This window comes from Mobula birostris, chromosome 3 (assembly GCF_030028105.1).
Source record: "Mobula birostris isolate sMobBir1 chromosome 3, sMobBir1.hap1, whole genome shotgun sequence".
Classification (NCBI taxonomy): Eukaryota; Metazoa; Chordata; class Chondrichthyes; order Myliobatiformes; family Myliobatidae; genus Mobula; species Mobula birostris.
The window spans coordinates 115193869-115216843 of NC_092372.1; the positions used below are offsets into that span (position 1 = coordinate 115193869).

Sequence of the window (22975 nt, forward strand, 5' to 3'; positions counted from 1 at the left end):
GTGAAGGAGGACGGGGGATGAAGGCAGAAGGTGATGGGGGGTGAAGGAGGATGGGGGATGAAGACAGGTGATGGGGGGTGAAGACAGAAGGTGATGGGGAGATGAAGGAGGATGGGAGGTGAAGACAGAAGGGGATGGGGGTGAAGGAGGACAGGGGATGAAGACAGAAGGTGATGGGGAGGTGAAGGAGGACGGTGGATGAAGACAGAAGGTGATGGGGGTGAAGGCAGAAGGTGATGGGGAGGTGAAGGAGGACAAGGAATGAAGACAGAAGGTGATGGAGAGGTGAAGGAGGATGGGGTGAAGATAGAAGGTGATGGGAAGGTGAAGGAGGACGGCGGGAGAAGACAGAAGGGGATGGGGGTGAAGGAGGACAGAGGATGAAGACAGAAGGTGTCGGGGAGGTGAAGGAGGACGGGGGATGAAGGCAGGTGATGGGGGATGAAGACAGAAGGTGACGGAGAGGTGAAGGAGGACAGGGGATGAAGACAGAAGGTGACGGGGAGGTGAAGGAGGATGGGGATGAAGACAGAAGGTGACAGGGAGGTGAAGGAGGATGGGGATGAAGACAGAAGGTGACGAGGTGAAGGAGGACGGTGGATGATGACAGAATGTGATGGGAGGTGAAGACAGAAGGGGACGTGGAGGTGAAGGAGGACGGGGGATGAAGACAGAAGGGGATGGGGGTGTGAAGGAGGACGGGGGATGAAGACAGAAGGTGATGGGGAGGTGAAGGAGGACGGTGGATGAAGACAGAAGGTGATGGGGGTGAAGGCAGAAGGTGATGGGGAGGTGAAGGAGGATGGGGATGAAGACAGAAGGTGATAGGGGTGAATACAGAAAGTGATGGGGAGGTGAAGGAGGACGGGGATGAAGGCAGGTGATGGAGGATGAAGACAGAAGGTGATGGGGGGGTTAAGGAAAACGGGGTGAAGGCAGAAGAAAGTGGAGGGGTAAAGGAGAATGGGGATGAGGGCAGAAACTGATGGGGAGGTGAAGGAGGACAGGGGATGAAGACAGAAGGTGATGGGGGTGAAGGAGAATGGGGGATTAAGGTAGAAGGTGATGGGGGGTGAAGGAGAACAGGGGGTGAAGACAGAAGGTGATGGGGAGGTGAAGGAGGACAGGGATGAAGATAAGGTGATGGGGAGTGAAGGAGGACAGAAGATGAAGACAGGTGATGGGGAGGTGAAGGAGGACGGAGATGAAGACAGAAGGTGATGGGAGGTGAAGGAGGACAGGGGATGAAGATAGGTGATGTGAGGTGAAGGAGGACGGGGATGAAGAGAGAAGAAAGTGGGGGTGTAAAGGAGGATGGGGAGGAGGGCAGAAGGTGATGGGGAGGTGAAGGAGGACGGGGATGAAGACAGAAGGTGATGGGGGTGAAGGAGAATGGGGGATTAAGGTAGAAGGTGATGGGGGGGTGAAGGAGGACGGGGATGAAGGCAGGTGATGGAGGATGAAGACAGAAGGTGATGGGGAGGTGAAGGAGGACGGGGGTGAAGACAGAAGGTGATGGGGAGGTGAAGGAGGAGGGTGGATGAAGACAGAAGGTGATGGGGGATGAAGACAGAAGGTGACGTGGAGGTGAAGTAGGACGGGGGATGAAGACAGAAGGTGATGGGGAGGTGAAGGAGGACGGGGGCTGAAGACAGAAGGTGATGGGGAGGTGAAGGAGGACGGGGGATGAAGACAGAAGGTGATATGGGTGGAGGAGAACGGGAGATGAAGGCAGAAGGTAATGGGGGGGTGGAGGAGGACAGGGGATGAAGACATAAGGTGATGGGGGGGTGAAGACAGAAGGGGATGGGGGTGAAGGAGGACAGGGGATGAAGACAGAAGGTGATGGGGAGGTGAAGGAGGACAGGGGATGAAGACATAAGGTGATGGGGAGGTGAAGGAGGACGGGGGATGAAGGCAGGTGATGGGGGATGAAGACAGAATGTGATGGGGGGTGAAGACAGAAGGTGACGAGGAGGTGAAGGAGGACAGTGGATGATGACAGAATGTGATGGGAGGTGAAGACAGAATGTGATGGGAGGTGAAGACAGAAGGTGACGTGGAGGCGAAGGAGGACGGGAATGAAGACAGAAGGTGATGGGGGGGTGAAGGAGGACATGGGATGAAGACAGAAGGTGATGGAGAGGTGAAGGAGGACGGAGGATGAAGACAGAAGGTGACGGAGAGGTGAAGGAGGACGGGGGATGAAGACAGAAGGTGATGGGGGTGTGAAGGAGGACGGGGGATGAAGACAGAAGGTGATTGAGAGATGAAGGAGGACAGGGGATGAAGACAGAAGGTGATGGGGGCTGAAGACAGAAGGTGATGGGGAGGTGAAGGAGGACAGGGCATGAAGACATAACGTGATGGGGAGGTGAAGGAGGACGGGGGATGAAGGCAGGTGATGGGGGATGAAGACAGAATGTGATGGGGGGTGAAGACAGAAGGTGTCGGGGAGGTGAAGGAGGACGGGGGATGAAGACAGAAGGTGATGTGGGTGGAGGAGAAAGGGAGATGAAGGCAGAAGGTGATGTGGGGGTGAAGGAGGACAGGGGATGAAGACATAAGATGATGGGGAGGTGAAGGAGGACGGGGGATGAAGGCAGGTGATGGGGGATGAAGACAGAATGTGATGGGGGAGTGAAGACAAGGTGACAGAGAGGTGAAGGAGGACAGGGGATGAAGACAGAAGGTGACGGGGAGGTGAAGGAGGATGGGGATGAAGACAGAAGGTGACGGGGAGGTGAAGGAGGACGGTGGATGATGACAGAAGGTGATGGGGGGTGAAGGAGGACAGGGGATGAAGACAGAAGGTGACGGGGGTGTGAAGGAGGACGGTGGATGAAGACAGACTAGACTGTGATGGGAGGTGAAGACAGAAGGTGACGTGGAGGCGAAGGAGGATGGGAATGAAGACAGAAGGTGATGGGGGGGTGAAGGAGGACAGGGGATGAAGACAGAAGGTGATGGAGAGGTGAAGGAGGACGGGGGATGAAGACAGAAGGTGACGGGGAGGTGAAGGAGGACGGGGATGAAGACAGAAGCTGATGGAGAGGTGAAGGAGAACGGGGGATGAAGGCAGAAGGTGATGGGGGGTGAAGGAGGACGGGATGAAGACAGAAGGTGATGGAAAGGTGAAGGTGGACGGGGATGAAGACAGAAGGTGGTGGGGGGGCGAAGGAGGACAGGGGTGAAGATAGAAGGTGATGGGAAGGTGAAGGAGGACGGGGGGAGAAGACAGAAGGAGATGGGGGGTGAAGGAGGACAGGGGATGAAGACAGAAGGTGATGGGGAGGAGAAGGAGGACGGGGGATGAAGACAGAATGTGATGGGGGGTGAAGACAGAAGGTGTCGGGGAGGTGAAGGAGGATGGGAGATGAAGGCAGGTGATGGGGGATGAAGACAGAAGGTGACGGAGAGGTGAAGGAGGACAGGGGATGAAGACAGAAGGTGACGGGGAGGTGAAGGAGGACGGTGGATGAAGACAGACTAGACTGTGATGGGAGGTGAAGACAGAAGGTGACGTGGAGGCGAAGGAGGATGGGAATGAAGACAGAAGGTGATGGGGGGGTGAAGGAGGACAGGGGATGAAGACAGAAGGTGATGGAGAGGTGAAGGAGGACGGGGGATGAAGACAGAAGGTGATGGGGAGGTGAAGGAGGACGGGGATGAAGACAGAAGCTGATGGAGAGGTGAAGGAGAACGGGGGATGAAGGCAGAAGGTGATGGGGGGTGAAGGAGGACGGGATGAAGACAGAAGGTGATGGAAAGGTGAAGGTGGACGGGGATGAAGACAGAAGGTGGTGGGGGGGCGAAGGAGGACAAGGAATGAAGATAGAAGGTGATGGGAAGGTGAAGGAGGACGGGGGGAGAAGACAGAAGGGGATGGGGGTGAAGGAGGACAGGGGATGAAGACAGAAGGTGTCGGGGAGGTGAAGGAGGACGGGGGATGAAGGCAGGTGATGGGGGATGAAGACAGAAGGTGACGGAGAGGTGAAGGACAGGGGATGAAGACAGAAGGTGACGGGGAGGTGAAGGAGGATGGGGATGAAGACAGAAGGTGACAGGGAGGTGAAGGAGGATGGGGATGAAGACAGAAGGTGACGAGGTGAAGGAGGACGGTGGATGATGACAGAATGTGATGGGAGGTGAAGACAGAAGGGGACGTGGAGGTGAAGGAGGACGGGAATGAAGACAGAAGGTGATGGGGGGGTGAAGGAGGACGGAGGATGAAGACAGAAGGTGACGGAGAGGTGAAGGAGGACGGGGGATGAAGACAGAAGGGGATGGGGGTGTGAAGGAGGACGGGGGATGAAGACAGAAGGTGATGGGGAGGTGAAGGAGGACGGTGGATGAAGACAGAAGGTGATGGGGGTGAAGGCAGAAGGTGATGGGGAGGTGAAGGAGGATGGGGATGAAGACAGAAGGTGATAGGGGTGAATACAGAAAGTGATGGGGAGGTGAAGGAGGACGGGGATGAAGGCAGGTGATGGAGGATGAAGACAGAAGGTGATGGGGGGGTTAAGGAAAACGGGGTGAAGGCAGAAGAAAGTGGAGGGGTAAAGGAGAATGGGGATGAGGGCAGAAACTGATGGGGAGGTGAAGGAGGACAGGGGATGAAGACAGAAGGTGATGGGGGTGAAGGAGAATGGGGGATTAAGGTAGAAGGTGATGGGGGGTGAAGGAGAACAGGGGGTGAAGACAGAAGGTGATGGGGAGGTGAAGGAGGACAGGGATGAAGATAAGGTGATGGGGAGTGAAGGAGGACAGAAGATGAAGACAGGTGATGGGGAGGTGAAGGAGGACGGAGATGAAGACAGAAGGTGATGGGAGGTGAAGGAGGACAGGGGATGAAGATAGGTGATGTGAGGTGAAGGAGGACGGGGATGAAGAGAGAAGAAAGTGGGGGGGTAAAGGAGGATGGGGAGGAGGGCAGAAGGTGATGGGGAGGTGAAGGAGGACGGGGCTGAAGACAGAAGGTGATGGGGGTGAAGGAGAATGGGGGATTAAGGTAGAAGGTGATGGGGGGGTGAAGGAGGACGGGGATGAAGGCAGGTGATGGAGGATGAAGACAGAAGGTGATGGGGAGGTGAAGGAGGACGGGGGTGAAGACAGAAAGGGATGGGGGTGAAGGAGGACAGGGGATGAAGACAGAAGGTGATGGGGAGGTGAAGGAGGAGGGTGGATGAAGACAGAAGGGGATGGGGGTGTGAAGGAGGACGGGGGATGAAGACAGAAGGTGATGGGGAGGTGAAGGAGGAGGGTGGATGAAGACAGAAGGTGATGGGGGTGAAGGCAGAAGGTGATGGGGAGGTGAAGGAGGACGGGGATGAAGACAGAAGGTGATAGGGGTGAATACAGAAAGTGATGGGGAGGTGAAGGAGGACGGGGATGAAGGCAGGTGATGGAGGATGAAGACAGAAGGTGATGGGGGGGTTAAGGAAAACGGGGTGAAGGCAGAAGAAAGTGGAGGGGTAAAGCAGAATGGGGATGAGGGCAGAAACTGATGGGGAGGTGAAGGAGGACAGGGGATGAAGACAGAAGGTGATGGGGGTGAAGGAGAATGGGGGATTAAGGTAGGAGGTGATGGGGGGTGAAGGAGAATAGGGGGTGAAGACAGAAGGTGATGGGGAGGTGAAGGAGGACAGGGATGAAGATAAGGTGATGGGGAGTGAAGGACAGGAGATGAAGACAGGTGATGGGGAGGTGAAGGAAGACGGAGATGAAGACAGGTGATGGGGAGGTGAAGGAGGACGGAGATGAAGATAGGTGATGTGAGGTGAAGGAGTACGGGGATGAAGAGAGAAGAAAGTGGGGGGGTAAAGGAGGATGGGGAGGAGGGCAGAAGGTGATGGGGAGGTGAAGGAGGACGGGGATGAAGACAGAAGGTGATGGGGGTGAAGGAGGACGGGGGTGAAGACAGAAAGGGATGGGGGTGAAGGGGGACAGGGGATGAAGACAGAAGGTGATGGGGAGGTGAAGGAGGAGGGTGGATGAAGACAGAAGGTGATGGGGGGTGAAGACAGAAGGTGACGTGGAGGTGAAGTAGGACGGGGGATGAAGGCAGGTAATGGGGGATGAAGACAGAAGGTGACGGGGAGGTGAAGGAGGACGGGGATGAAGACAGAAGGTGATGGGGAGGTGAAGGAGGACGGGGGCTGAAGACAGAAGGTGATGGGGAGGTGAAGGAGGACGGGGATGAAGACAGAAGGTGATATGGGTGGAGGAGAACAGGAGATGAAGGCAGAAGGTAATGGTGGGGTGGAGGAGGACAGGGGATGAAGACATAAGGTGATGGGGGGGTGAAGGAGGACGGGGGATGAAGACAGAAGGTGATGGAGGGTGAAGGAGGATGGGGATGAAGGCAGGTGATGGGGGATGAAGACAGAAGGTGATAGGGGGTGAAGGAAAACGGGGTGAAGGCAGAAACTGATGGAGAAGTGAAGGAGGACGGGGGATGAAGACATAAGGTGATGGGGGGGTGAAGGAGAACAGAGGATGAAGACAGAAGGTGATGGGGATGAAGACAGAAGGTGATGGGGAGGTGAAGGAGGACGGGGGCTGAAGACAGAAGGTGATGGGGAGGTGAAGGAGGACGGGGATGAAGACAGAAGGTGATATGGGTGGAGGAGAACAGGAGATGAAGGCAGAAGGTAATGGTGGGGTGGAGGAGGACAGGGGATGAAGACATAAGGTGATGGGGGGGTGAAGGAGGACGGGGGATGAAGACAGAAGGTGATGGAGGGTGAAGGAGGATGGGGATGAAGGCAGGTGATGGGGGATGAAGACAGAAGGTGATAGGGGGTGAAGGAAAACGGGGTGAAGGCAGAAACTGATGGAGAAGTGAAGGAGGACGGGGGATGAAGACATAAGGTGATGGGGGGGTGAAGGAGAACAGAGGATGAAGACAGAAGGTGATGGGGGTGAAGACAGAAGGTGATGGGGAGGTGAAGGAGGAGGGTGGATGAAGACAGAAGGTGATGGGGGGTGAAGACAGAAGGTGACGTGGAGGTGAAGTAGGACGGGGGATGAAGGCAGGTAATGGGGGATGAAGACAGAAGGTGACGGGGAGGTGAAGGAGGACGGGGATGAAGACAGAAGGTGATGGGGAGGTGAAGGAGGACGGGGGATGAAGACAGAAGGTGATGGAAAAGTGAAGGGAGACGGGGGATGAAGACAGAAGGTGATGGGGGGGTGAAGGAGGATGGGGGATGAAGACAGAAGGTGATGGAGAGGTGAAGGTGGACGGGGGATGAAGACAGAAGGTGATGGGGGTGAAGACAGATGGTGATGGGGAGGTGGAGGACGGGGGATGAAGACAGAAGGTGATGGGGGGTAAAGGGGGACGGGGATGAAGGCAGGTGATGGGGGATGAAGACAGAAGGTGATGAGGGGGTGAAGGAAAACGGGGTGAAGGCAGTAGAAAGTGGAGGGGTAAAGGAGAACGGGGATGAGGGCAGAAACTGATGGGGAGGTGAAGGAGGACAGGGGATGAAGACAGAAGGTGATGGGGGTGAAGGAGAATGGGGGATGAAGGTAGAAGGTGATGGGGGGTGAGAACAGAAGGTGATGGGGTGGTGAAGGAGAACGGGGGCTGAAGACAGAAGGTGATGGGGAGGTGAAGGAGGACGGGGATGAAGGCAGAAGGTGATGGGGAGTTGAAGGAGGACGGGGGATGAAGAGAGAAGAAAGTGGGGGGGTAAAGGAGGATGGCGATGAAGGCAGAAGGTGATGGGGAGGTGAAGGAGGACGGGGATGAAGACATAAGGTGATGGAGAGATGAAGGAGGACAAGGCATGAAGAGAGAAGGTGATGGGGGGTGAAGGAGGACAGGGGATGAAGACAGAATGTGACGGGGAGGTGAAGGAGGACGGGGATGAAGACAGAAGGTGATGGAGAAGTGAAGGAGGACAGGGATGAAGACAGAAGGTGATGGAAAAGTGAAGGAGGACGGGGGATGAAGACAAAAGGTGATGGGGGGTGAAGGAGGACGGGATGAAGACAAAAGGTGATGGGGGTGAAGGAGGATGGGGGTGAAGACAGAAGGTGATGGGGGGTGAAGGAGGACAAGGAACGAAGACAGAAAGTGATGGAGAGGTGAAGGAGGACGGGGGTGAACATAGAAGGTGATGGGGAGGTGAAGGAGGATGGGGGATGAAGAGAGAAGAAAGTGGGGGGGTAAAGGAGGATGGGGATGAGGGCAGAAGGTGATGGGGAGTGAAGGAGGACAGAAGATGAAGACAGGTGATGGGGAGGTGAAGGAGGACGGAGATGAAGACAGAAGGTGATGGGAGGTGAAGGAGGACAGGGGATGAAGATAGGTGATGTGAGGTGAAGGAGGACGGGGATGAAGAGAGAAGAAAGTGGGGGGGTAAAGGAGGATGGGGATGAGGGCAGAAGGGGATGGGGAGGTGAAGGAGGACGGGGATGAAGACAGAAGGTGATGGGGAGATAAAGGAGGACGGGGGTGAAGACAGAAGGGGATGGGGGTGAAGGAGGACAGAGGATGAAGACAGAAGGTGATGGGGAAGTGAAGATGGACGGGGATGAAGACAAGGTGATGGGGGGGTGAAGACAGAAGGTAATGGGGATGAAACCGAAGGTGATGGGGGGTGAAGACAGAATATGATGGGGATGAAACTGAAGGTGATGGGGGGTGAAGACAGAATAGGATGGAGATGAAACAGAAGGTGATGGGAGGTGAAGGAGGATGGGGATGAAGACAGAAGGTGATGAGGAGGGACGGGGGATGAAGACAAGGTGATGGGGGGTGAAGGAGGACAAGGAACGAAGACAGAAAGTGATGGAGAGGTGAAGGAGGACGGGGGTGAACATAGAAGGTGATGGGGAGGTGAAGGAGGATGGGGGATGAAGAGAGAAGAAAGTGGGGGGGTAAAGGAGGATGGGGATGAGGGCAGAAGGGGATGGGAAGGTGAAGGAGGACAGGGGGTAAAGACAGAAGGGAATGGGGGTGAAGGAGGACAGAGGATGAAGACAGAAGGTGATGGGGAGGTGAAGGAGGACGGTGGATGAAGACAGAAGGTGATGGGGGGTGAAGAAAGAAGGTGACGTGGAGGTGAAGGAGGACGGGGGATGAAGACAGCAGGTGATGGAGAGGTGAAGGAGGACAGGGGATGAAGACAGAAGGTGAAGGGGGTTGAAGGAGGACAGGGGATGAAGACAGAAGGTGATGGGGAGGAGAAGGAGGACGGGGGATGAAGACAGAACGTGATGGGGGGTGAAGGAGGACGGGGATGAAGGCAGGTGATGGGGGGTGAAGGAAAACGGGGTGAAGGCAGAAGAAAGTGGAGGGGTAAAGGAGAACGTGGATGAGGGCAGAAACTGATGGGGAGGTGAAGGTGGATGGGAGATGAAGACAGAAGGTGATGGGGGGGTGAAGGAGAATGGGGGATGAAGGTAGAAGGTGATGGAGAAGTGAAGGAGGACGGGATGAAGACAGAACGTGATGGAGTGGTGAAGGAGGACGGGGGATGAAGACAGAAGATGGGGGTGAAGGAGGATGGGGATGAAGGCAGGTGATGGGGATGAAGACAGAAGGCGATGGGGGGTGAAGGAAAACAGGGTGAAGGCAGAAGAAAGTGGAGGGGTAAAGGAGAACGGGGAGGAAGGTAGAAACTGATTGGGATGTGAAGGAGGACGGGGATGAAGACGGAAGGTGATGCGGGATGAAGGAGAATGGGGGATGAAGGTAGAAGGTGATCGGGGGGTGAAGGAGGACAGGGATGAAGACATAAGGTGATGGGGGGGTGAAGGAGGACAGGGATGAAGACATAAGGTGATGGAGAGGTGAAGGAGGATGGGGATGAAGAGAGAAGGTGATGGAGGGGTGAAGACAGAAGGTGATGGGGAGGTGGAGGAGGACGGGGGAGAAGACAGAAGGGGATGGGGGTGAAGGTGGACAGGGGGTGAAGACTGAAGGTGATGGGGAGGTGAAGGAGGAGGGTGGATAAAGACAGAAGTTGATGGGGGTGAAGACAGAAGGTGACGTGGAGGTGAAGGAGGACGGGGGATGAAGGCAGGTAATGGGGGATGAAGACAGAAGGTGACGGGGAGGTGAAGGAGGACGGGGGAGAAGACAGAAGGTGATGGAGAGGTGAAGGAGGAGGGTGGATGAAGACAGAAGTTGATGGGGGTGAAGACAGAAGGTGACGTGGAGGTGAAGGAGGACGGGGGATGAAGGCAGGTAATGGGGGATGAAGACAGAAGGTGACGGGGAGGTGAAGGAGGACGGGGGAGAAGACAGAAGGGGATGGGGGGTGAAGCAGGACAGGGGATGAAGACAGAAGGTGATGGGGAGGTGAAGGAGGAGGGTGGATGAAGACAGAAGTTGATGGGGGTGAAGACAGAAGGTGACGTGGAGGTGAAGGAGGACAGGGGATGAAGACAGAAGGTGATGGGGAGGTGAAGGAGGACGGGAGATGAAGACAGAAGGTGATGGGGGTGAAGACAGAAGGTGACGTGGAGGTGAAGGAGGACAGGGGATGAAGACAGAAGGTGATGGGGAGGTGAAGGAGGACGGGAGATGAAGACAGAAGGTGATGGGCGTGTAAAGGAAGACGGGGGACGAAGACAGAAAGTGATAGAGAGGTGAAGGAGGACGGGGGATGGTGATGGGGGGGTGGAGGACAGGGGATAAAGACAGAAGGTGATGGGGAGGTGAAAGAGGATGGGGGATGAAGACAGAAGGTGATGGGGGGGTGGAGGAGGATGGGGGATGAAGACAGAAGGTGATGGGGGTGAAGGAGGACAGGGGATGAAGACAGAAGGTGATGAGAGGTGAAGGAGGACGGTGGATGAAGACAGAAGGTGACGTGGAGGTGAAGGAGGATGGAGGATGAAGGCAGGTGATGGGGGATGAAGACAGAAGGTAACGGGGAGGTGAAGGAGAACAGGGGTTGAAGACAGAAGGTAACGGGGAGGTGAAGGAGGACAGGGATGAAGACAGAAGGTGATGGAGAGGTGAAGGAGAACGGGGGATGAAGACAGAAGGTAATGGGGCTGAAGGAGGACGGGGGATGAAGGCAGGTGATGGGGGATGAAGACAGAAGGTGACGGGGAGGTGAAGGAGAACAGGGGTTGAAGACAGAAGGTGATGGGGAGGTGAAGGGGGACGGGGGATGAAGACAGAAGTGGATGGGGGTGAAGGAGGACGGTGGATGAAGACAGAAGGTGATGGGGGTGAAGACAGAAGGTGACGTGGAGGTGAAGGAGGACAGGGGATGAAGACAGAAGGTGATGGGGAGGTGAAGGAGGACGGTGGATGAAGACAGAAGGTGATGGGGGATGAAGACAGAAGGTGACGGAGAGGTGAAGGAGAACAGGGGTTGAAGACAGAAGGTGATGGGGAGGTGAAGGAGGACGGGGATGAAGGCAGGTGATGGGGGATGAAGACAGAAGGTGATGGGAGGTGAAGGAAAATGGGGTCAAGGCAGAAGAAAGTGGAGGGGTAAAGGAGAACGGGGATGAGGGCAGAAACTGATGGGGAGGTGAAGGAGGACAGGGGATGAACACAGAAGGTGATGGGGAGGTGAAGGAGGACGGGGTTGAAGACATAAGGTGATGGAGAGGTGAAGGAGGACGGGGGATGAAGAGAGAAGGTGATGGGGGGGTGAAGGAGGACAGGGGATGAAGACAGAACATGATGGAGAGGTAAAGGAGGATGGGGGATGAAGACAGAAGGTGATGGAGAGGTGAAGGAGGATGGGGGATGAAGACAGAAGGTGATGGGGGTGTGAAGGAGGACGGGGAATGAAGACAGAAGGTGATGGAGAGGTGAAGGAGGACGGGGGATGGTGATGGGGGGATGAAGGAGGACAGGGGATGAAGGCAGAAGGTGAAGGGGGTGAAGACAGAAGGTGATGGGGAGGTGAAGGAGGACAGGGGATGAAGACATAAGGTGATGGGGGGGTGAAGGAGGACGGGGGATGAAGACAGAAGGTGATGGAGGGGTGAAGGAGGACAGGAGATGAAGACAGAAGGTGATGGGGGTGAAGGAGGACAGGGGATGAAGACAGAGGTGATGGAGAGATGAAGGAGGACAGGGGATGAAGACAGAAGATGACAGGGAGGTGAAGGAGGACAGGGGATGAAGACAGAGGGTGATGGGGAGGTGAAGGAGGACAGGGGATGAAGACAGGTGATGGGAGATGAAGGTAGAAGGTGATGGGTAGGTGAAGGAGGACAGGGATGAAGACAGAGGGTGATGGGGAGGTGAAGGAGGACAGGGGATGAAGACAGAGGGTGATGGGGAGGTGAAGGAGGACAGGGGATGAAGACAGGTGATGGGAGATGAAGGTAGAAGGTGATGGGTAGGTGAAGGAGGACAGGGATGAAGACAGAGGGTGATGGGGAGGTGAAGGAGGACAGGGGATGAAGACAGAGGGTGATGGGGAGGTGAAGGAGGACAGGGGATGAAGACAGAATGTGACGGGGAGGTGAAGGAGGACGGGGATGAAGACAGATGGTGATGGGGGGTCAAGGAGGACGGGGGATGAAGGCAGAAGGTTAAGGGGTTGGGGGGGGGGCGAAGAAGCCAGAAGAAGATGGGGGGGGGGGAGGAGGACAAGCCAGAGGGTCTGAAGTTATGTTGGGGGCAGCCTCCGTGTCGCCACGTTTCCAGCACCAAAGTACCATGCTCACAACTCACTAACCCTAACCCATACATCTTTGCTGTTCGCTGTCATTGTAGTGTTATACAAACCACAACGCTGGAATGCGCCCCACCTATTGGCATCGGGTCTTGAACTAAAATATCCATCTGGAAACCTACCTCAGCAACAGAGTTTGGTGATCCTCCTGCACTAATGTCAACTGTGTCGAGATTTGCACTAATGTTTCGCTCTGCAGTCTTTTCCTTCACCCTCCTGTACGATTTATATTCTACATGACCGTGGGCCTCCGTCGCGCCCCCGTCGCGCCCGTACCACACGGAGCTTCAGCATGTGACAGTAGGGTAAGGGGCAGAGCTTGACTTCACTCTCACCAACACTGAACTCGACTCATCTCATGTTCTTGATATTTATTGCTTTATTTTGCTTTATCTGCAGGTTGTTGTTTTTTGCTTACAATTTGTGTGTGTCTCATGAGCAGTTTTCACTGATTCTATTGTGTTTTTTTGCGCTTACTGTGAATGCCCATAATTCTTTTACTTAGAAATACAGCACAGAACGGGCCCTTCTGCACCTTCCAGCCACACCACTCCACAACCCCCATTTAACCCTAACCTACAATTTACCATGACCAATTAACCTACTAATTGAAACGACAATGTACTGTGGGAGGAAACCGATGCATTCCACGGGAAGGACATACAGAGATGCCTTACAGAGGATGCTTAGATTGAACCACAAACTCCAACGCCCTGAGTTGTAGTAGCGTTGTGCTAACGTGGCATTCCTGGGTAGTACATGGTGACAAGAGTAGCTTAATAATAAATGGTCTTTGATTACTGTGCGGAGGCTGTGGCAAGGCAAGGGTTAAGACACTGCCAGCAGGGGTAGTTTACAGATGGTGTGCGGTGTGCTGTGTGCAGGGGAGGGCTTCGAAGAGCACAGCTTGCCTGTGCACAGCAGGGGACGAGAGCCACTTTGCTGAACGAGACAAGGGAAGCATGCAGACAAAGGATTCTGATGCAACATTTACGATAACTATCATGAAGTTTTCGGGCGGTGGGATAGCACAGCAGCCTTAGACAACTGCGCTCCGCATTCCATTCCCCTCACCGTCAGAAAAGGATGCCCTCTCTTTGGCTTTTATGCTGGCTTTGACTTCTTTTTTTAGCCATGCCTTTAGAATACTTCTTCCTCCTTGCAATGTTCTGCCTGTGAGAGAATAGGTTCCCTCGCACATTCCAAAGACATACGGGTTAGGGTTCATGAGTTGTGGGCGTGCTACTCTGGCACTGGAAACATGGCTGCCCCCAGCGCATTCTCAGACTGTGTCAGTCATTGACACAAACTTACATAGTTCACGATGCATTTGGATATATATGCGACAAAAAAGCTGATGGTTAAATGATCAGAGATGCTACTGGCTACCTAATACCTGCATCATCAGAGTGTGATTGACCACTGATTGCACAGGTATGGAATCTGAACGTGCACAAAGTTACCACTGGTCAGTATCCATACCCAAGCAGTCAATTCCTGTATAAAAACGACAGTTTTTTTGTTGAAACTTCCCAACAGACTCCATACAAGAAAGGTCAAGTGGACCATGGTGTAGCAGTTAGCTCAACACTACTACAGCTCGGGGTGTCAGAGTTCAGGGTTCAATTCCAACGTTATTTGTAAGGAGACTGTACGTCCTCCCCGTAGAATGTGCAAGTTTTCCCCAGGTCCTCAGTTTCATCCCACAGTATACATTTGGTTATTATAAATTGTCCTGTGATTAGGCTGGGGTTAAAACGGGGGTGTTGGGCGGTCCAGCTCGAAGGGCAGGAGGGCCTATTCCGCTCATATTTCTCAATGAATAAAAACAGTGTGGGGACAAGGACCCAGCTGTTGTTGTGCACAGGTAAAATCAGGTGTGACTAACCCCCCGACAGGTAAAATCGGGTGTGACTGACCCCCGACAGGTAAATCAGGTGCAATCAACCTACTAACATGAAAATCAGGTATGATTAGATCAGATGTATCGGTGGAGTAAAGGGAATCACAGAAGCACGAGGGAGACAGAATTGATTGGAAAAGAACACTGGCAGGGATGATGGCAGAGCAGCAATGTATGGAATTTCTGGAAGCAATTACGAAGGCACAGGATATTTACATCCTAAGGAGGAAGAAGTATTCTGAAGGCATGGCTAAAAAGAGAAGTCAAAGCCAGCATAAAAGCCAAAGAGAGGGCATATAATACAGCAAACATCAGAGGGAAATTAGAGGATTGGGAAGCTTTTAAAAACCAACAGAAGGCAACTAAAAAGTAATTAAGGTAAAGGTGAAATACAAATGCAAGCTAACCAATAATATTAAAGAGGATGCCTACAGTTTCTTCTGATACATAAAGTGTAAAAGAGAGGAGAGAGTGGATATCGAACCAATGGAAAACAATGCTGGGGAGGTAGTGATGGAGGACAATGAGTGGTGGATGAACTAAGTACTTTGCATCAGTCTTCACTGTGGAGGACACCAGCAGAATGATGGAAGTTCCAGGTGTCAGGGGTCAGAAGAGTGTGAAGTTGCCATTATTAGGAAGAAGGTTCTTGGGAAACTGAAAGGTCTAAAGATAGATAAGTCACCTGGACCAGATGGACTACACCCCAGGGTTCTGAAAGGTGTCTGAGGAGATTGTAGAGGCATTAGTAATGATCTTTTAAGAATCACTAGATTCTGGAATGGTTCTGGAGAACTGGAAAATTGAAAATGTCGCTCCACTCTTCAAGAAAGGAGAGAGGCAGAAGAAAGGAAATTATAGGCCAGTTAGTCTGACCTCAGTGGTCGGGAAGATGTCAGAGTCAATTGTTAAGGATGTGGTTTTGGGGTACTTGGAGGCACATGATAAAATAGGCCGTAGTCAGCATGGTTTCCTCAAGGGAAAATCTTGCCTGACAAATCTGTTAGAATTCTTTGAAGAAATAACAAGCAGGATAGACAAAGGAGGATTGGCTGATATTTTGTACTTGGATTTTCAGAAGGCCTTTGACAAGATGACACACATGAGGCTGCTTAACAAGCCACAAGCCCATGGTATTACAGGAAAGATTTAACATGGATAAAGCAGTGGCTAATTGGCAGAAGGCAAAGAGTGAGAATAAAGGGAGCCTTTTCTGGCTGGCTGCTGGGGACTAGTGGTGTTCCACAGGGATCTGTGTTGGGACCGATTCTTTTTACGTTATATGATGGAATTCATGGCTTTGTTGTAAAGTTTGCAGATGATATGAACCTAGGTGGAGGGGCAGGTAGTTCAAAGGAAGTGGAGAAACTGAAGAAGGACTTGGACAGAGTAGGTGAATGGGCAAAGAAATGGCTGGTGGAATACAGTGACACACATAAAAGTTGCTGGTGAAAGTAGCAGGCCAGGCAGCATCTCTAGGAAGAGGTACAGTCAACGTTTCAGGCCAAGACCCTTCGTCAGGACTAACTGAAAGAAGAGCCAGTAAGAGATTTGAAAGTGGGAGGGGGAGGGGGAGATCTGAAATGATAGGAGAAGACAGGAGGGGGAGGGATGGAGCCAAGAGCTGGACAGTTGATGCAGCCATGGGCACCCGTATGGGTCCTAGCTATGCCTGCCTTTTTGTTGGCTTTGTGGAACAATTTATGTTCCAAACCTATTCTGGTATCTGTCCCCCACTTTTCCTTCGCTACATCGACGACTGCATTGGCGCTGCTTCCTGCACGCATGCTGAGCTCGTTGACTTCATTAACTTTGCCTCCAACTTTCACCCTGCCCTTACGTTTACCTGGTCCATTTCCAACACCTCTCTCCCCTTTCTAGATCTTTCTGTCTCTATCTCTGGAGACAACTTATCCACTGATGTCTACTATAAGCCTACTGACTCTCACAGCTATCTGGACTATTCCTCTTCTCACCCTGTCTCTTGCAAAAATGCCATTCCCTTCTCACAATTCCTCCGTCTCCGCCGCATCTGCTCTCAGGATGAGACTTTTCATTCCAGGATGAGGGAGATGTCCTCTTTTTTTAAAGAAAGGGGCTTCCCTTCCTCCACCATCAACTCTGCTCTCAAACGCATCTCCCCCATTTCACGCACATCTGCTGTCACTCCATCCTCCCGCCACCCCACGAGGAATAGGGTTCCCCTTGTCCTCACCTACCACCCTACCAGCCTCCAGGTCCAACATATTATTCTCCGTAACTTCCGCCACCTCCAACGGGATCCCACCACTAAGCACGTCTTTCCCTCCCCTGCCCCCCCCCCCCCACTTTCCGCAGGGATCGCTCCCTAAGCCCTATGCCACTCCCTTGTCCATTCGTCCCCCACCATCCCTCCCCACCGATCCCCCCTGGCAATTATCCTTGTAAGCAGAACAAGTGCTACACATGCCCTTACACTTCCTCCCTTACCACCATTCAGGGCCCCAGACAGTCCTTCCAGGTGAGGCGACACTTCACCTGTGAGTCAGCTGGGGTGATATACTGCGTCTGGTGCTCCCGATGTGGCCTTCTATATATTGGTGAGACCCGACGCAGACTGGGAGACCGCTTTGCTGAACACCTACGCTCTGTCCGCCAGAGAAAGCAGGATCTCCCAGTGGCCACACATTTTAATTCCACATCCCATTCCCATTCTGACATGTCTATCCATGGCCTCCTCCACTGTAAAGATGAAGCCACACTCAGGTTGGAGGAACAACACCTTATATTCCATCTGGGTAGCCTCCAACCTGATGGCATGAACATTGACTTCTCAAACTTCCGCTAATGCCCCACCTCCCCCTTGTATCCCATCCATTATTTATTTATTTTTATACACACTTTCTTTTTTTCTCTCTACTTTTTCTCCCTCTCTCCCTCTCTCCCTCTCACTATATCCCTTGCCCATCATCTGGGCTTCTCCCCCGCCACCCTCTTCTTTCTCCCTAAGCCTCCTGTCCCATGATCCTCTCGTATCCCTTTTGCCAATCACCTGTCCAGCTCTTGGCTCCATCCCTCCCCCTCCCGTCTTCTCCTATCATTTCAGATCTCCCCCTCCCCCTCTTAAATCTCTCACTATCTCTTCTTTCAGTTAGTCCTGATGAAGGGTCTCGGCCTGAAACGTCGACTGTAGCTCTTCCAATAGATGCTGCCTGGCCTGCTGCATTCACCAGCAACTTCTATGTGCGTTGCTTGAAATTCCAGCATCTGCAAATTTCCTTGTGTTTGGTGGAATACAGTGTTGGGAAATGTATGGTCATGCACTTTGGCAGAAGAAATGAGAGGGATGACTATTTTCTAAACGGAGAGTTAATACAAAATACTGAGGTGCAAAGGAACTTGTGAGTCCTTGTGCACGATTCTCTAAAGGTTAATTTTCAGGTCGAGTCTGTGGTGAGGAAGGCAAATGCAATGCTAGCATTAATTTCAAGAGGACTAGAATATAAAAGCAAGAATGTAATGTTGAAACTTTCTAAAGCACTTTTGAGGCCTCAGTTGGAGTATTGTGAGCAGTTTTGGTCCCCTTATCTCAGAAAGGATGTGCTGAAACTGGAGAGGGTTCAAAAGAGGTTTATGAAGTTGATTCCAAGATTGAATGGCTTGTCATATGAAGAGCATTTGATGGCTCTGGGCCTGTATTCACTAGGATTCAGAAGAGTGAGGGATGACCTCATTGAAACCTACCAAATGGTTTCAATGGTGAAAGGTCTCAATAGAGTGGATGTGGAGAGGATACTTCCTATGGTGGGAGTGTCTAAGACCAGAGAACACTGCCTGAGAATAGAGGGGCGTCCTTTTAGAATGGAAATCAGGAGGGATTTCTTTAGCCAGAGAGTGGTGAATCTGCGGAATTCTTTGCCACAGGCAGCAGTGGAGGGCAAGTCTTTATGTATATTTAAAGCAGAGGTGGATAGATTCTTGATTAGTCAGGACATGAACTGATACGGGGAGGAGGCAGGAGGCTGGGACTGAAAAGAAAACTGATTTAGCCATGATGCAATGGTGGAGCAGACGATGGACCAAATGGCCTAATTCTGCTCCTATATCTTATGGTCTTATTAACCTACTAATGAGTAAATCAGATGCGATTAACCTACTAACCGGTACATCTCTAGACTGTGGGAGGACCCGGAGAAAACCCACACATTCCAGAGAGGATGTACAGAGACCTCTTACAGAAGACGTCAGGAACAAAGTGCCAACTCTGACTAGTTGGTACAGTCCAGTTAATCAGCCACAACAGCAGCAAGCCTCGAAGGGCATCGGCCAGGCTCCCTCACACTCCCAGGTGACAAAACCAACCCACTATTGCCCCACTGCGGGTTTCATTCCTGACACCTGCGCGAGCCCACCCTTGCTTCCTGATGCCCCGCCGCCCCCCCCCCCACCCGCCAACTCACCTCGTCCGGCCATACTCCCCTCGAAGTAGCCTTTGGAGACAGTAAGCAGCGGCCAGTTGGTGTCCAGAGGCATGACAGGGGGCGGTGGCTGAAGGAGCTGGGCCTGGGGGTCGATCTCTGGCACCTGCGTTCGAGAAAATGGGGAGGAGGAGGAGGCAGAGAAAGAGAGACAGATGTTATGAGGGCAGGTGTCACCCAGAGAGAATGGGGCATGGGTAGCAGTGGCCAGTCCAACTTACTATTTCTTTCTCCAGGTCAAAGGTCGCTCGCAAGGCCTCCGCCTCCTCATCCAGTCCGTGTGTAGCCGCAGTCAGGTAGGCCAGCGACTCTGGGGGATGGAAATGGGACCATTAGTGACTGATGTAGAACACTCACACTAAATATACATTGCAATCTGAGGGTGGGAAAGGAGAGTGAACGGCGAGGGGCAGTGGGGCAAGGGAATTGTGGAGGGTAGTGTGAGTGGCGACGTAGATGTGAATTGTTTCTGCTTACTCTGCCCGCAGTTCTTGAGGATGCGAACGCGCTCTCCCACGTCGCCCAAATACAACGCATTCTGGTAATGGCCACTCATGTCCTTCCGGATCTCAGCTGCAGGAGACAGGGAAACATTCAGTGACAGCTCAGGGCTGTGGCTGTTATATACCTGCCACTCTCTCTCACACACATGCCGAGCTGGTGCTGTTGGAGCACTGCATTACCAAGATACTGCTGTCACTGAGCAAGCACATCGTTGCCTTGACTGAACTCCCGGCGCCCTGCACACGTCACATTCCCTTCTGTGTCCCGGGAGAACATTCTGCACGTGACCAGCAGTTCCTGGTCACCAGCAAGCCCCTCCCGGTGAGCAGGTACAAGACTTTCTCTGGGCACGCGGCTGTTGCAAATTTCTACAGGTGTACCGTGGACTGCATTCTGACTGACTGCATCACCCTCTGGTACGAAGGGACCACTGCACAGGAATGGAAAAAGCTGCAGGAAGTTCTCAACCCAGTCAGCTCCATCATGGGCACGGGCCTGTCCAACATCGAGGCACCTTCAAAACAGGATGATTCAAAAAAGGTAGTGTGCAGCATTAAGGACCCCATCGCCCAGGACATCCCTCTTCTCATTGCTACCATCAGGGAGGATTTACAGCTTCTTCCCCTCCGCCATCAGATTTCTGAATGGACAATAAACCCATAAACACTACCTCAGTACTTTATTCTGTTTTTGCTCCCTTTTTGCTCTATATGCACTCTCAGAGGGTCATGAGTGCTTTTAACAAGCTGCCAGCACAAGTGGTGCATGTAAGCTCGATTTCAATGTTTAAAAGAAGTTTGGATAGGTACATGGATGGAGGAATGTGGGGGGGGGGGGGGGGGAGCATGGTCTCTGTTCAGGTCCACAGGAGAAAGCAGCTTAAATGGTTCAGCATGGAATAGATAGGCCGAAGGGCCTGTTTCTGTGTTGTACTTTTCCATCTCTCTGACACTGACCAGAATCCCCAGAATACACACACAGTATATACAGTGTGTGTGTGGGTGCGTGTGAGTGTGTTTATACATATACATACCTATATACACACACACACAAACACAAATATATACACACACACATACACACCTATACACACAAACAAACACATATATACATATCAATATACACACACACATATACATAGGCACACATATCTACACACAGACATATATACACACACACACACCGATACGTAAAAACACACCCATACACACACACCCACACATACCCATATTTACACAAACTCACACACATAGCCCTACATACACATACACCCACACTCATATATACACACGCACACACACAAACCTCTACACATACACACACACACACCTATTGTAATTTATAGTTGTTATGGCAAATGCCAGTGAAATTAATCTGGATTACGATTCACTATCACATGTAAAGCAGAGGTGCTGGATCACTGCTGTTATTTGAACAGAAACAATGCCAACTGCGATCCTGGTGATTGCCACTCCTCCCCCTTCATTCACAGCAGTTAAATGCAGACCCGGCAGAGCAAGTGTGCCGCAGAGCCAAGAAATGATGCACTTGTATTAAAGAGGGTCCAGACCCGGTCCGTCAGAGTGACAGGGTTAAGGTCTCAGCAGCAGGTGGTGGCTCTGGGCCTGTACTCAGGGGAGCTTAAAAGACTGGGGTGGGGGAGATCTGACTGAAACATATTGAATATTCAAAAGGGCACAGATAGAGTGGATGTGGAGAGGATGTTTCCTGTAGTGGGGGAGTCCAGGACCAGAGGACACAGACAGAGTGGATGTGGAGAGGATATTTCCTATAGTGGGGAGTCTAGCACAGCCTCAGAATAGAAGTATGTCCATTTAGAATTGAGATGAGAAGGTATTTTTTTGGCCAGAGGGTGGTGAATTTGTTGCTCCAGAAGGTTATGGATGCCAAATCAGTATATTTAAGAGGTTGGTATGCGCTTGATTTGTCAGGGCATCAAAGGTTACAGGGAGAAGGCAGTAGATTAGGTTTGAGTGGGAGAATAAATTCACCATGATGGCATGGCAGAGCAGACTGGATGGAATAAGTTGTTTAATTGTGCAAGTATGTTTGACACATGCCTCCCTGTCCCCACCACCTTACCGATCTTCATCATCTTGCGCAGCTTCTCCAGGTTGCCAGTGATGAGATAGAGGAAGGAGAGCTTATCGAAGTTCTTGGTGCGTTGGTAGCACATCTCCACAATCTGGTGGTTACCCTGCAGCAGTGCCAGCTCACCCAGCTTCTCCCAGCACCCCTTCTCATCCAGTGCCTTTGCCGCGTCCAGGGCTATCTGGTTCCGGGGAAAGGAGATCAGCTCAGACTGGGGAGGGCACGGGCTGGGAGAAAGGACCAGGAGAGGGTGCAGGGGAGGAGAAAGAGGCCGAGGGGGATGTGTAGGGAGTGGGTGAGTGGGAAATCAAGGGAGCAGGGAGGAGGGGGAAATCAAAGGATCTGCGGGAGAACGGAGAGATCGAGGGAGTGGAGGAAAAAGGAGTGGAAAATTGAGGAAGCGGGGTGGAGGAGGGGGAAATTAAGGGATCTGCTGGAGAACAGAGAGATCGAGGGAGTGGAGAGGAAAGAAGAGGATTGAGGGAGCGGATGAAATTGAGAGAACTGCCCAGAGAGAAGGGGAGGTCCAGTGCTCAGTGGGCACGTGGCTGAGGGCAAGCTTCTGTCCACGGAGGTTGGTCTTACCTCGATGTTGCCGCACTCCAGAGCCAGGCTGAATCTGGTCTTCTCGTCTTTGACAAAATGCAGTGCCACCTCCGGGTAACCCTTCTTCTGCAGGTAGGCAATGATGGACTGGCCCACCAGCTTGGCATTGCGAACCATGTGCAGCACCTGCGGGCACGTAGTGAGCAGTCAGCAGGTCAGGGGGCACACATACAGAGAGAGGCCAGGACCCCGCTGAGTGTGCAGCTCAACTGTTCCCAGGAGCGGACATTAACAACCCAGGCCCCAACTAGAGAGTCAGGGGCACCTTTATTAAAACAGTGAGCCTCACATGCTTAGTTACCCCCCCCCCCCCAACAGACTCACCTCGTCATACTTGCGGTTGACTAGGGCCAGCTTGAACTTGAACTCGGTGGGGTCGATTGTGAGCACCCGGGGACGGCAGTCCCTGTCCAGGCAGTAGACGCTGTTGCCCTTCACCCTGGTGACGTAGATCGGGAGGTCCAGAGTCCGGATGATCCCGTGGTCCCTGTGGGGCGGCAAAGGTTCTGGAGTTACACCATAACCCAGGGGAGGCACGGGCAGACTTGCCTGAGACTCCGTGCTTATAGCACCGGAAGCCTTTTGGCCCATCATGTCCCCAATTCCTCAGGTCCTGCTCTCTTCTCATTATTACCATCGAGGTGGGAGTACAGGAGCTTGCAGAAACAAACTTCATGTTTCAGGATCAGATCCTTCTCCTCCACAATTGGAGTTCTGAACAGCCC

General features: G+C 52.7%; 1 protein-coding gene across 5 annotated transcripts in view; it reads right to left on the reverse strand.

The window, feature by feature from the left end:
- copa (COPI coat complex subunit alpha) overlaps positions 1–22975 on the reverse strand; it is a 142707-nt gene that overhangs the window by 50185 nt on the left and 69547 nt on the right. For all 5 annotated transcript variants that reach the window (XM_072253223.1, XM_072253225.1, XM_072253222.1 and 2 more), the window contains 6 exons: positions 22575–22737; positions 22230–22376; positions 21636–21825; positions 19506–19601; positions 19250–19338; positions 19011–19134 (listed from right to left, as the gene is read on the reverse strand). In XM_072253223.1, the coding sequence (XP_072109324.1) occupies positions 19011–19134; positions 19250–19338; positions 19506–19601; positions 21636–21825; positions 22230–22376; positions 22575–22737 (809 nt within the window). The remainder of the gene's footprint in view (positions 1–19010; positions 19135–19249; positions 19339–19505; positions 19602–21635; positions 21826–22229; positions 22377–22574; positions 22738–22975) is intronic.